We start from the raw sequence: 14,801 nt of genomic DNA, 5'->3' as shown, positions 1-14,801 counted from the left end.
GATAATTTAGAGGTAGGCTAAGTAAACAACTTTAAATATAGCCATTTAGATATAACTGCTTTATGTCACGTCAAAATCAAACTAGAAATGGCCTGAAAGCATGGTGAGTGGGGTTCGTCATTTTTTTAGTGTGCAATGAAATTGGGGAAGTTAAAAGTATATCTGTGTCTAGAAGCTTAATTAGCCTACTGTTGAAAATAAGTTGATCATTCAAAAGAAAAGCTGAACATTAGTTCACGAATAATATATATTATACTTTTGGGTTTTGGCTGCTCGTTTTAAAACAACATCGCACACCACTGATACATACCGTATTAATACAAAAACATATGCAAATGTAGGCCTACATTAGAGATGTACAATTCTGTTTTTTACACTTTTACTGGAAATAATCATTTTTATTTAACAAAATATGGTAAGAACTTGCTAAAATAAAGTAATTATTGTAGTGTTGTGCTCAGCAGTTTCAGTCAATTTCAGCTCAAATGGTGGTAGATTAGTGTTTCTCAGTACAGCTCCGGGTCCTTTAGCCCTGAACATTTTCAGAGTCTCACTGATCTCACACACAATTCAGGTCATGGAGCCTCTAAAAATGCGATGATGAGTTGAAGAGTTCTCAATGTGCCCCAGGGCCCCCAGAAGCAGGATTTGAAAATCACTGTGGTTGAGGAAAAAGGAAACTCGCTCAACACACATCAAGGATGTTATCCGTGAGTCATAATACTTTTCCATTAATTTTTCTACATGCACATGTGTGCAGAGTTACAAACAAGGAGTAAAAAATTATTTTTTGCAGTGCACTAAGCATAACCCAACATAACAAGCAAACAAGGTGATAGAAATAGTTGGGGGTAATGCATTATAGTAATGCAAATTATGTAATCAGATTACTTTTTGCAAGTAACCAGAAAAGTAAAAGATTACTTAAGAGTTACTTTTCAAATAAGTAATGCAAGTTACTTGCTTCTCCCCTTTATTGACTGACAGATCTCCTGTCCCCATGTTGAGAGAACATTGTGTGCGCTCTCTGAACATGATGGTTAGTGTAGACTACAATAATGTGAGCATGCATTTACTCATGACAAAAACAGATTTCGTATTATTTAAAAGGAATAAAAACAGTACAATGCAAACTCTGAATATTACACAAACCTGCATTAATTAAATATGTTAAATGACACAAATATACTTTATGTATTAAATCTCAATTTATTAACCGATGTCTTTGCTGCTGACCTTTGATCATCCAATTCAGCCATATAAAAAAAAAAGAAAAGAAAAAATGACTAGTTAAACATGGCACACTCCGGCCTTGTGGACCTCCTTTGAGTTCACACTTGGTGACGTCAGGAAGTGCAAACCCTGGCCTTTGAGTCCACGCAAGAATATATTGTGACATCATGACACTGAACGTCAAACTGCCACGAAACTCCTCCCCTCATTTGTCTGATTGGGCGTTTGCAATGATTCCTGTGTAGGTAAATCGTGTGAAGGGTGCGAAAGTGTAGGCTTCGCTGAAGTCTGCATCAAATGCACTTCTAATCGCTGAAATGCGGAAAAAGCATTACATAAAATGTAACTGTAATGCAATAAGTTACTTTTTTCAGGGAGTAATGGTTTCTTTGGTTTCTTACTCCGGCTTAACATTTTTTCCTGGAAAACACCCACTGAGAATGTAAAGGTAAACAGAAGTGAGATGTCAAGTGAACAGATCACTTCTGTGTGCGTGGGAGCTTCATCTGTGCACATCAGTGGGACGTGCTGGACAAATGGACAAATGCTGTTTAAAGCAAGTGATTTTTTTTTTCAGTTCAAAATTAAATAAATGAAAGAATTGAACAAATTTCGGCTACTTGTATCCAAACTTGGGACTGGTAGCATCATGTATAAAATGAATAGGCCTATTGTCATTTATACTGGCTAACCCCAATCAACCATATTACACTATGGATTTCATAATAATAAAAAAGTTTTTAATTATAAATTTAATTGCAACTTATCTCTCAGTTCTGACCCTAAAATCATCACCACCACCTTTCGCCCCTCTAGCGACGGCTTTTCATGAAAATAAACAATGAGATATGTACAAATTTTGAATGGTATAGCTAAACCAAGGCCAGTAAATCATTATTTGCTGTGAGCTAAGCTGATTCATTATTCTAGCAGATAGAACATTTCAAGTTATGTGTCCGTTTTGAAACGTTAAGACTTAAGGGTCAAAGGTCACCTTTGTTTAAATCAACTAACCTACATCTGGAACTGAAGGACTGTTGTCTTGTTGTCTAAGTAGAATAGTTTAGATTGACTTTTTGAACTTGCATGGTGACAGTTTGCTCTCTTGCCCAATTTTTGCAATATCCGCTCCTGCTAAGACAAACGTTTATGTCATAATAATGTCCTTGTGTCTGTTCAAAGAATGTTTTTCGATTCACTGTCCTGGCCTCTTCACATTGCAACTATGATCTCGTTCTCTACCTCTATTCCTAAAGCTAGTGACAGTATCAGTTGTGCATAATCTGTTCCCAAAAGGTAAGTTGCATGACAAAAACATCTTATTTTTACTATAATCTACCATATTGTTTAGTAGCACAGCAAGGGTTCATTCACAGAATTCATTTGAGAGAGTAAATTGTATCACCTCTCTCAGTTTAACCAGGTATTTTTAAAGGGGTCATGAACTGGCTTTTTAAAAAAAAATTATATTATTGTCTGAGGTCAACTTATGACGTTCGTTTGGTTTTTACATTAAAAAAACATAAAAATGAAGAAGTACTAGGCTATTTTCTACCCTAGTTTTGAGCCTAGCTCAAAAACGCTCGGTTTTTGTGGGCGTCGGTCTCACATTGAGGACTCGGAAGTCAACGCCCACTGCTGTGAGTAGAGAACAGTTTTGCATATTATGAGTTTCATTCTCGATCCGGTTTGTCATCATGGTAGGCCTATGTTAGTTAGCTATGCATGTAATGCGCGAATCGGTGGGCGGGGCTAAACCGGCCGTGTTGAAGTAGTAGGCGTTGATCTTCTTCTGTGGGGGTGGTGTTTTATCCTCTTTGACGTCATAGTTCCCCACTTTGAAAAATGAGTTTTTGCTGAGCTGGTGTTAATAAAAGCTTTTATTGGACTAACATGTTTTCAATTCTGAAACTTACAGTATATTCTTATAATATGATAACCTTTTAGATGTCAAAAGCTCAAGGAAAATTTGATTTCTCAGTTCATCACCCCTTTAAGAAAAAAAAAGTTAGGAATAAGACATTTGTCAGCTGTAAACGAAACGGGTTCAGAGCTTTTTCACCCAACAGAGAAATAAGATGAACATGGAAATACACTCATTAAATATAAAAAAAGATATGATATATCTTATTTAGATGTGAAAAAGATATCATCATTATAATTCAGTTGCTTGTAGTTGCTCATTCCATTCTGCCGTCAGAAGAAGTGCCATTAGTAGAATGCGTTTAGTGGACTCTGGGTTAGTAAAGAAGTCAGAGTGGTTTGAGGTTTTTTATCTTCCTTCCTGCTGTGCGCAAGGCTCTCTCTCATCAGAGGAAGTGAGATCCAGTCACTCGCCGTTTCTCTAGCTGATCAGAACACGTCTGTCAGGATGGCAAGATTGTTCAGGATCTGGATGTTTAGGGTCCTCTTCTTGGGATTGATAGACCCATCTCAGGCCTCCCTGCGTCCTCGCGTGTCATTCTCTCAGGGTAAGTCAAGCTCACATTAGATGATAGCAAGAATGCTTTACTGGTGGAAAACTCACCTTTAGTGATAGTCAGATGTGAATTTGAAAAGATAATTGGAAGAATGTTATAGTTTTTATACTTAATTTTCATGTTTAAATGTGTTATTTGCTGTGTCTTTGTAATTGTGAAATTCAGAATGTATTTCTGAGTGAAAATTAGGTTTTTTTTTAAGTGTATAGTCTTGAAATACAGTATGACATTCTTGTAGACATTCTTGAGCTCAAGAAACCAGAACAGGATTTTAATCAGTCAGACTGTTGCTGAATATCAGTCATTTGTAACCACATTTCTGACGGAATGGGTTTTCAGTGTGAATAAGTGATAAATTAACTGTTTTTGTTCTTGGTAATGATGTCCGAATCCAAAGATCAGCTGTGTATAAGTAATTCAATGGGCTTTATTCATGAACCACAAGCAAAACATTTTCTTAAATTTTTGCATTTGATTCACAGTAAATTGGACAGTTTAATTACAAATGGACTTAAATGATTTACTTATTTGAAATGATTTATTTTATGAATCTATCTGACCCATGAGTCATGTTGGGTGAACAGAGACGCTGTGCAAGTTTGGCAATCTTTGTTCTCTGATCTTGTGAGTTGTGGTTTTGTTTTACCCATTGCTGTTGTTCTGCAAATGGTCTAAATGTTGTTTTCTTGTGTACTGGTGGTGGAAACCACCGCTGGCAGATTATTTCCTCCACATGACACCCTCAAAGCCCGTCTGCTGCAGAGAGTCTTAAGTCTTAAGATAAGATACAGTTAGTTCCTGCTTTAGAATTTATCAGGCATAAATAAGAACAATTAGGGTGTGAACCCCTTTTTGTATTTAAAAAAAAAAAAAGAATCCTAAAAAAAAAAAAAAATCACGGTTACCACAAAACATTATTAAGCGGCACAACTGTTTTTCACATTGATAATGATAAGAAATGCTTCCTAATCAGCAAATCAGCATATTAGAATGATTGAAAGATCATTTCACACGGAGTTCTTTCAAAACCTAAAAAAAAACCTACCAACCCCAAACTTTTGAACGTCAGAGTGTGTATACAGTATATTTAGCTTGCACGTTTACATTCTCAGAATTAAGAGGCTTGCATATTTTAAATTACGCTTGGTGTACCACACTGTTTCTCACTGCCACAATTAGAAACAATTGCAAGTTATTTATAAAATTGTTATGAAATGCAACCTCAATTATTAGCATTTAAAACCTTCAGGGTAGTCTTTTCCCATGATGAAAATATTTCTCAATTTGGGGAAACATTGCAATGAAAAATGTTTTACACTTGGCATGATCCTATTGTGATGTGGTATATCTGAGTGAAACGGCTTCTCGAACAAGAAAAAATGTTGGACGGGACTTGATTTGGTGACATCGGGAATTGATTGGATCATTGTTTATGGTTTGCTATGGGCTATATGCACGCATAAGTTCCGCATATAACGTAAGGATGCTCGTCCATTTCCGGTTGTGTAGATTAAAGCGGAGGAAAACCGGAGAAAACGGGATTATGGCAGAGTCTTCAATATTTACTGTCCTCCCGTCTTTGAAACGAAACGTACATACGTTTAGATGTAGGCCTAATGTTATATATAGTTATGTTTATTTAATATAATTTTAAAAAGAAGCATAAACACAACGAGGGGTGTCTGTTTTATCTGTTTTTGTGACTAACGTTTCATTAGTATAACCATGGAGTATAAAATTCAATATAAATTCTCGGTATTGCATTGGACTCTATGATCGGCGGAAGTTATCGAGCATCCCTAATGCTTCACCGGAAATAACGCCGTGCATAGAGCCCGTTGGTGAGTGACAGGTTGTTCCGACCTCGCTCTAGTAAATGCGTCATCAAAGAAGAGATGAGGAAGGCACGAATAGTTTAAAGTCCCCCTGTAGTCAATCATTAGCTTAAAAACTCATCTTTGATCACCAAAATTACATATGAACGTTTTTTCTTGTGAAAAAAATCTTCTTCATGCCAGCAATTGCTTGAGAGTAGCTTGAATGTAACTCTTCACTCTTGCTTCATTTAGTCTATGTGAAACTTGAATATGCAAATTAGCCCCGCCTCCACTCACTCTCACAAATTACTGTGGTAAACACTGCACAGCGGTATCGATCTTATCAATGTCAAACACATAATGGCGGTTAATGATATAATTAGCCATTTGCTTGACTTTGTTATCATAAACCATGTTCCCGTTTGCAATCAGAGTCAGACAGACATCTCAGAGTCAGAAACGCTTTGAACAACTCAGAACGTCAGTGAAGAAATAGGTCATCATAACATACATCATACACCCACTATATTGCTAAATATACAAGATTTTTAATATCAACAGAAAAATATACCGGGATAACATGGCTTCTCTCCAGACTCCCCTGCTAGTTCTCTGATAATAAAATGCTTAATATGCACGACCGAAGTTTAAAATAGTCAGCAATGATGTCGACTTGTGAATTTGCACGTGGTTTGCCTTAAAGCATTTTAAAATCATCACGTAGACAGCCTATACATAACATTTTAAAACTTGATTTTCATCACAGGGGGAAAAATAAATATAATAAATATTTTAATAATATAGTAAAAAAAATTACAATTTTAATGTCATAATGACTTTAACGTGGTGACAGCACAACAAAATCATATTGTCACATCTGTGTGTGCATTATTGCTAAACCTTATTTCCTCAGAACAAAAAGAGGAAAAGAGTCACAGTGTTGTGGTTTCATCTCTAAAATGTTAATGTACACTGTTAATAGCAAAGGATGTCATTTGTATGTGTCAAATTCTCAGAAATTTAATCTTTGAAATGGTTTAATTAAAGATTAGGAGGGCACATGAATTGTTATATATATATAATATTTCCCTTACACATTGAAAACACTTAAGTGTACAAATGATCTTCATTGCGTCCTGCATGTTCAAGGTTTGTCTCGTTGGTCTGACACCATTAGCCCTGCTGAATGCCATAACATTATCACGGTTGGTTGTTTTTCTTCCACAGGAAGTTCTGAGCGTCTCTTGGATGTCTACAACAGCCCTACTGTGAAGAACACCACCACTCTGCTGCTCAGCACTGATGCTGACACACTGTTTGTTGGTGCTCAGGATGCTTTGCTCTCCCTAGACGTCAGCCAACCAGATAGTATTACATTCAAAGACAAGGTGAGAGAGATCGTGTGCTATATGTTTCAGTTTGCAAAAATGAATGATTTGATTATGTTGACCTTCTGTCATGAAGATCTCCTTTGATTTGTTCGGAATATTACAACATAATATTTAGAGTTAATCATTTAAAAATATTGCGTTTTTACAGTTGGAGTGGAAAGCATCTGAAAACAACCTGTATAAATGTAAACAGGCCTCAAAAAAGGTATGTAGACTTAAATGGGGTATAACTGTTTGAAGGTTCAAATGTCAGTCTCAATGCAGCTTCCAAGGGTTCGACACGATGCCACCCGAGGAATAAGGGTCCTGTCATTTTCTAAAAAACAAAAAACATATAAACACTTTTTAACCACAAATGCTGGTCTTGCACTAGCTCTGCGATGCTACACACATTGCGTAATCACGTTGAAAGGTCACGTGTGTTCTGGTTAAAAAAGGTAGGGTAGGGCTAAAAACTCATCATCATCAAAACATCTCATTTTCTCCTTCATTCTCGCGATCAACAAACTGTCCACTTGCTTGCTCAATGCTTATCACGGCAACATTTTATGTAATGGGAATATATCTAAATACTTTAAAAACTTCTCACGATTCGGTAATCTTAGTAGCTGTAATAGTAAAAACCTATAATGGGCTATGCACGCATAAGTTCCGCATTTGACGCAAGGATGCTCGTCCATTTCCGGTTGTGTAGATTAAAGCGGAGGAAAACCGGAGAAAACGGGATTATGGCAGAGTCTTCAATATTTACTGTCCTCCCGTCTTTGAAACGAAACGTACATACGTTTAGATGTAATTTTATATATAGTTATGTTTATTTAATATAATTTTAAAAAGAAGCATAAACACAACGAGGGGTGTCTGTTTTATCTGTTTTTGTGACTAACGTTTCATTAGTATAACCATGGAGTATACAATTCAATATAAATTCTCGCTATTGCATTGGACTCTACGATCGGCGGAAGTTATCGAGCATCCTTAATCCTTCACCGGAAATAACGCCGTGCATAGAGCCCATAGCTGTAGTAAAAGTATTCGAGAGAGTTTCACATGTAATATGTATCTATTTCATATGCAAGCATGTCAGCCAATCACATTCACAGCAGTGGGCGGTTACACTGAATCCCACAGCAGACACGCCCCTTCAAACAGAGCGTTCAAATCTGTTTAATCAGGCTAGGAAAATTGCCTTTTATTTCTAAATTATGACTATTAAAAACATACTAACACTATAAGGGCAACCCAGGAAACATAAAATAAAAAATAAGCCCATGTCAGGGGACCTTTAATAAACATTTCATTATACTGTGTAATGTTCTAATTTATTAAAAACGAATTCTAAACTCCAAGATCTATTTATTACATTTTTTTATGAGCTTGATATATATTATAACATACCTCTTATTTTTTTATTGTATGTTTTTCCATAACAGGATTGTAGCAACTTCATCAGGATTTTACAGTTTTTCAACTCTACACACCTTTTTGTCTGTGGAACAAATGCTTATGGACCACAAGGCATCATCATTGTAAGTTCAAATAAATTGCACAGATCGATATATGAGGAAGAATTAAGTATTATTTCAAGAATGGATCGATCGCCACTTCTCTATCTCTGTAGCCTGCAGATTCTCTGAACGCCAACAGAGTCGTAAAGGACGGCAAGAACTGCTGTCCCTACAGCTCCACCCAGAGGAACACAGCCACCATTGTTGGTGAGAGTGCAGAAACATACTTTATCCTCGAAGATAGTCGTATCTAATCCAGTGCTCTCACACACATAACTGACCTGTTTGTTTACAGATGAAGAGCTCTATACAGCAACCAAACTTGGCTTCTTTGGGAACAAACAAGTCATTTCTCGCTGTCACAGCAGAGGAACCCACAACAACTTGGAGCTTGAGAATGTACCAAAATTGTTAATAGGTTTGTATTTTTTTTTTTTTTTTTATAAAAATAAGGCTACCATGATGCTCTAACATATACAAAGTAATAATTTGATCTTGATGGCCTAGCCTTAGTTCTTATTAAGATAGGCTGGTAACACAGAGGTTGCCCTGTACATAAATAGTGAAGAAAGCCAAAATATAAAATGTCATGGATATACTGTATATTTACTTTAGTATCCTAATTTTTAAAGCCTAATTTTTAAATGGTTCATTTTCCAGAGAAATGGGCATCTCAATGTGGCTCCATGAGTACATTGGTAAATTGTAGACATTTGCAGTGGTCAAAAACCAATTGTTGGTCACTGCAGTTTGCACAAAGCTGATTCTTTTTTTCTTTTAAAGAGGAATATCTGAAGAATTAATAAGTTTGAAACTAAAAATGAATCTTTTTTTCCAATCAACACAATTGCATAGAACATACCATAAATATTTTTTTTCTGAAGTGTTTTCATGCCTGTAACGTAGAAAAAAAATATTATAGATGTCTTAAAATTCTTCTAGAGTTTCATTCTTAATAATTTATTTTATAATCTCCATTTTAAGGCCATATATGGTTCAATCCCATAGATATGGGGCTCCCAATGGGATGTGCAAATTGTTGAATTTTACCAAGTTTCAAGCGAACCAATTTTAGAAAACCAAATGTGGGTAACTTTTCAAACAGCTGATACTTATTGTGTTTCAAGCAACTCCAAGTCTCTCTGTCAACTAACAACTATCACTGTTGCTATAATGCAAAAAAGACTGAAAAAAATCAACATATTTTACTAATACTGTAAAAATAATGCTGCCATTTTTCTGAGGTAAAGAACAGAAAAGTCTTTTTAGGAGTGAAAAGTTTTTGTTTTTTCTTAGACCCTGAATTCATCAGTTCGACACAAGTTGCCAGTGAAGGAAAGATCCTGCTGTTCTTTACTGAGGTTGGGGACTTGACCGGAGATTCACTTGTGAACTCTTTTATTGTGTCTCGTGTGGGCCAGGTCTGCACGGTGAGACTTCATTTTTTCCCTCCTATTCTAAAACATAATTCCATTATCATTAGTTAGAAGGACTGAAAATTAAATCAAAAGTATAATTTTGATTAAAGAATATAAGGCCACAATTTAACAAAACAATTGATGTGCACTAATAAATCATTTGTAATAAATACTCCAATATTTAATTAAAAAAAAAGATTGTCAATTTTGCTTTCATGGTGACTATGTGACTAAAGGTAAATTAGGTAAAGTAATTAAATAATGACAGAATTTTCATATAAATCATTTTAAATTCATCACTTTAAGTATATTTTTTTACTATTCCAAACTCTCATCTGGGTCAAAAAAAGAAATAAAAAAAGAAATAAAGCATACAAAGAAAACATATGAATGTTTGTTTGTAGAAGGCCCATCAAATCTGCTTTAATGGCACTTTTTTTTTTTAAATACCAGGATGACAACGGAGGAAGCCGTGTCTTACAGAAGCGCTGGACATCCTTTGCTAAGGCTCAGCTGGTCTGCCAACAAGGTGAAGAGCTTCAATTCAACAAGCTGCAGGATATAGTCAAGTTGCCCCCAGCAGATAATGAATCTCCCGACAGCACCCTGTTCTACGGGGTCTTCACTTCACAATGGTGCCAGTCATTTCACTCAAACTCACCATCATGGCATATATTCTCAGTTCTGAATGGCCATGTGATTAATGTTTAAACGTTTTCTTCCCATCTTTCTCTGTCTCACAGGTCAGTTTCGTCTGGTCTGTCAGCAGTGTGTGCTTTCACATTAGCAGATATTAAAGCATCTTTTTCAGGGGATTACAAGACATTCGATTTGAAAGGAAGTCACTGGTCGCGCCATCCAAATACAGACGGCAAACTCGGCACGGTATGCTGGTTAGGGTTAGATTTAGGCCTGTTTGTACAATTAGGCAGAAATTATTTAAAAAAAAGATTGAGAAATGATTTATTTGAACAGTATCTGCACATTTTAATTCAATTACATTGAAATATTACAAATTATTTTCGCAATTCCGTTTGCTTCCACTTGTGGCACAGATTATTCACTACTACACTACTTTTTATTTCCTTTTTTTTTGGGTGAACTATCCCTTTAAGGTCAACATGAGATTATATTGACACCCACTTTACTCCCATGTCACATTTTGTATTTTTTATTTAACTAAATTAAATTAAGTTGATGTGTTGGGCCACAAAACCAAACAGCAATGTTTGCAAAGCACCACATGAGTCCACAATCAATGGTTTACTTATAATATCACATTAGGGCAGGAGAATTTACACAGAATTTAAACATCCAAAAAATAACTCACAGCTACTTCAACCATTGTGTAACCAATCTCCTCATCTAATTGCAGTGTGGACTGTTTAACGACACTGACCGTGTGTTAAGCATTGTAAAAACGAGCTTCCTGGCTGAAAAAGCTGTGCGTTCTGTGGGGAAGAAACTGCTTCTGTCCTCCACAGATGTGCGTTATAGCCGACTAGCTGTTCAGAGAACTCAAGCTGCAAATGGACAAAGTTACACCATCCTCTACCTGCTCACTGGTAAACTCACTTTTATTTGATCCTTTTTATTTTTTCTATGGGCAGACTGGTGCCCATTTCTGTCCATTTCTATTTTCTTCAGAGTCTGGCTTTCTGCATAAAGTCGTCCTGCTGGCCAAAGGTCCTCATATCATCGAGGAGATTCAGACTTTCATACAACCACAGACTGTGAAGAACATCCTCCTCTCCAAAAGCAAGGTTTTAAAGCAATACTTTTTTCCTCTTTCCTTGCTTGTCTTTTTACACTCCTGATCATTGTTACCGTTTTATACAATGTCTGTGGGCTCTGTTCCCAACCTAGACACTTTCACTTCCTAACTTTAAAGCAGCAGTTTAATATAAATGATCAACATTTATCTTGCATCATCTTGGATTCATTTTTTAAAAATCTTTTCAAATCTTACCATTCGCATTAAAAGCACAGCTATGATGCCTTAAAATGCTCCATACATAGGCAGCAAACTAGGTCCTGGAACAGAGCCATATATATTAGATATATCTCATTAAATGGTCTTTGTAAATTACCACAGGGTGTACTGTTCATCGGCTCTTCTGAGGGCGTCTTCAGAGTGCCTGTGTCTAACTGCTCAGCTTATCCAAACTGTGCAGAATGTGTGTTGGCACGCGACCCGTTCTGTGGCTGGGACTCAGAGACCCGAGTGTGTGCTACGGTGACTGGAATGGGCTCTAATCTGTGAGTTGTCTGTTCTATACCAATATCTGATCTAACAGAGGAAATTATCTCTGTTATAGTGACTAAATGGGCCAAGAACCACCCACTTAGTTAGAATTAGCTTGTATTTTTATATTTTAATTTTAAATTAAGCTTTATTTTTTGCTATGTGTTTGCCATTTTTATTTTTTTAATATATTTGTATTTAATTTTTTTAAATATAATTTTAGTCATTTTAGTGCTTCAGCTTCATTTATCTACCTTATTTTTTAATGTAAGAGCAGCACGGCCATTAGTAACTTGAATTTACCAGGCTTACGGTGTCATCTGTCTTCAGTTATTTTAAATATTTTGGAAGTGAAGTTTGGAAGGTGAAAATAGATTATTGAAATATTCACAGCTAAAATATACAACCGTGTTAAATTTCAGCCCCCACAATGCAAGTTCTGAAAATACAATGCATTAAAATGCAAGCACTGTTAATGCATTTTGTGCAATGCCCTTTTGTTTCAAAGACATTTGTCATTGATTTACTTTCATATTTATTTTAGTTGCACAAGTACCTCTGTTAACTGTTTTTTTTATTCATATGCATATAGCACATTCCAAGAAAACAGTTGCAAAATAAGGTTTTATTTCAGATTTAATTCAATGAACAAAAACGATTTTGAACAAGAAAAAATGTGACAGTTTTGTTTTTGATTATTTTGTAGAAGTGCTTTTATCTGATACCACACTACTATTCTTTTTTTTTTTTGTGTGTGTGTCTAAAACAGACAGCAGGATGTGGAAAACGGAAATGTCAACAAACAGTGCAAAGAGTTCAAAAACACTGCTACAGGTAAACATGTCTTCTGTGCGACCCACAAGACTTGCATTGTCTAATGTCATTTCCAACCACAGATTTTTATTTGCAACTACACGGTGTTTATTTGCAACTGCCGAGTCTGACGCATTTTATCGTATCACATTTTAGGTGAATATGAAGGTGCCAGATCTTTAACTCATAATGACCAAAAAGCACCATCCAGACAGTTTAAGATTACTGTGAATTGTTCTTCTAGTTATTTACCAATGACACATTCACAGAAAATAGTTGCAAAATAAGGTAATATTTCTAATATCTGTTTGAACTGAACCCTTTGTCTTTCTTCAGTGACACGGATAGCACAGTTTAATGAGATCGTGGTTCTACCATGTCAGTCAAGATCCAGACTGGCCGAGGTGACTTGGAGGTTTTTAAACAACAGCGCCGTTCCCCAGTTTCCGTACCTGCAGCGGGCCGACGGAAGCCTGGTCTTCCGCATCACTCCAGAGACTGTGAACACCTACCACTGCATGTCGAAGGAAATGGGCTTCGAGCAAATCATTGCCGCCTTCGCTGTAATTCTGCCGATCATCCCTCGTTCTCTTCCTCCCCCATCACACCAGCAACCTGACGTCACGCTGGACTCCAGCGAGGGCACGGAAACTGAGCCCATCCCTGATTACTACACATTTGAGTTTGAAAAATCGGATTCTGAACCTACAACAAACGAAAAGACGAATGCATTTATGACACCAGACAGGAGCGGTGAAAAACAAGCCAGGACTAACCATGAATCTACTGTTTACACGAACACCGATGAAAAAGACGCTGTTTGCATCTCAAAGAAGAGTTACTACTCTGAAATGGTTGCTTTTTGCATTTTGTTTGTCATTTGTCTTTTTGTATTCGTTGCTTTTGTGATAGGCCTACTGTGGAGACATAGCATGAGGCGCAACAAAACCACCCCTCAGAAACAACCTAAAGACACAGAGTCAGACAATATCTGGCAAACAGAACTGGACGAAAACAAAAGCTGAGCCCTAAAACCAGCAGAATCTGTACTCTAAGATTATGAAAAACTAATGAGTGATTCTTGAGCCATAATTAGTTTGAAAAATAACAACATTTCTATTTTAAAAATTTACCAGATTTGATCGCTAGAATGTCAACAATACATTTCACAATATTTATAGTCATTTTATTTTATTTATGTATACTGATTTTAGATAATCATACTTATTTTACTTAGTTTCAGTACACAAAAACTTCATAAAAACGTTGGTAAAATTGATGTGATCTAGAATTTTTATAATAGTGCATGGCATGCTTCGGTAAATATGTCCATCACAGCCTCATTCATGTAAAATTCAAATATGGCTATATCTATTTTCAATATAGATAATATACTTTTTATCGTATATACTTTGACTAAGGTCTATTGTAACTAATAACACAAGAAAAGGCGAATCAACTTTTGTGATATTCAAAATATGGTTGTCATATTTTTCTTGTTTGAAGCCAACCTACATTTTCAAAAAAAAATTCCCATTGAAGTTAAATGCTATACATTTGTCAGTACAATCCACAAAAAAAAAAAACTTGTGTTACAAATGTTGTTTAAAGATATAATCACAATAAAAAGGTCATAAAACAGCTTATTTGTGATCTTATCATCTTATTTATTTATTTGCATGTAAACATTTCAATATTTCAAACATTTAAACATTTACTTGGGCAGTTCATTTGCCCAAAGTCCATTAAAGATGTGAGTAATATGAACTAATTAAACGAGGAATTTTTTCTCTCTTTTTTTAGGTTGGGGGGTTGTGTGAGTTTTATTTAAGGAAACTTTGCAGAATAAAAATGTGGTAGTTTCTTTACAGTGACGACGAAAATGCATAGAATGTG

At 35.9% G+C, this 14,801-nt stretch overlaps 1 protein-coding gene across 1 annotated transcript; it reads left to right on the top strand.

Moving 5' to 3' along the window:
* The first annotated feature begins 3,544 nt into the window (after positions 1–3,544).
* Positions 3,545–14,547, top strand: sema4aa (sema domain, immunoglobulin domain (Ig), transmembrane domain (TM) and short cytoplasmic domain, (semaphorin) 4Aa). The gene is made up of 14 exons (XM_039650714.2): positions 3,545–3,704; positions 6,758–6,918; positions 7,070–7,126; positions 8,355–8,450; positions 8,543–8,636; positions 8,725–8,847; positions 9,726–9,859; positions 10,301–10,482; positions 10,591–10,732; positions 11,223–11,412; positions 11,495–11,610; positions 11,943–12,106; positions 12,862–12,926; positions 13,242–14,547. The coding sequence occupies exons 1-14, from the start codon at positions 3,605–3,607 to the stop codon at positions 13,928–13,930; spliced, it is 2,313 nt and encodes a 770-aa protein (XP_039506648.2). The 5' UTR covers positions 3,545–3,604; the 3' UTR covers positions 13,931–14,547.
* The last annotated feature ends 254 nt before the right edge of the window (positions 14,548–14,801 follow it).

Source organism: Pimephales promelas, chromosome 12 (genome assembly GCF_988280905.1).
Source record: "Pimephales promelas chromosome 12, fPimPro1.hap1.1, whole genome shotgun sequence".
NCBI lineage: Eukaryota > Metazoa > Chordata > Actinopteri > Cypriniformes > Leuciscidae > Pimephales > Pimephales promelas.
The sequence above is the reverse complement of the archived record's forward strand: the minus strand, read 5'-3'. Positions and strand labels throughout refer to the sequence as shown.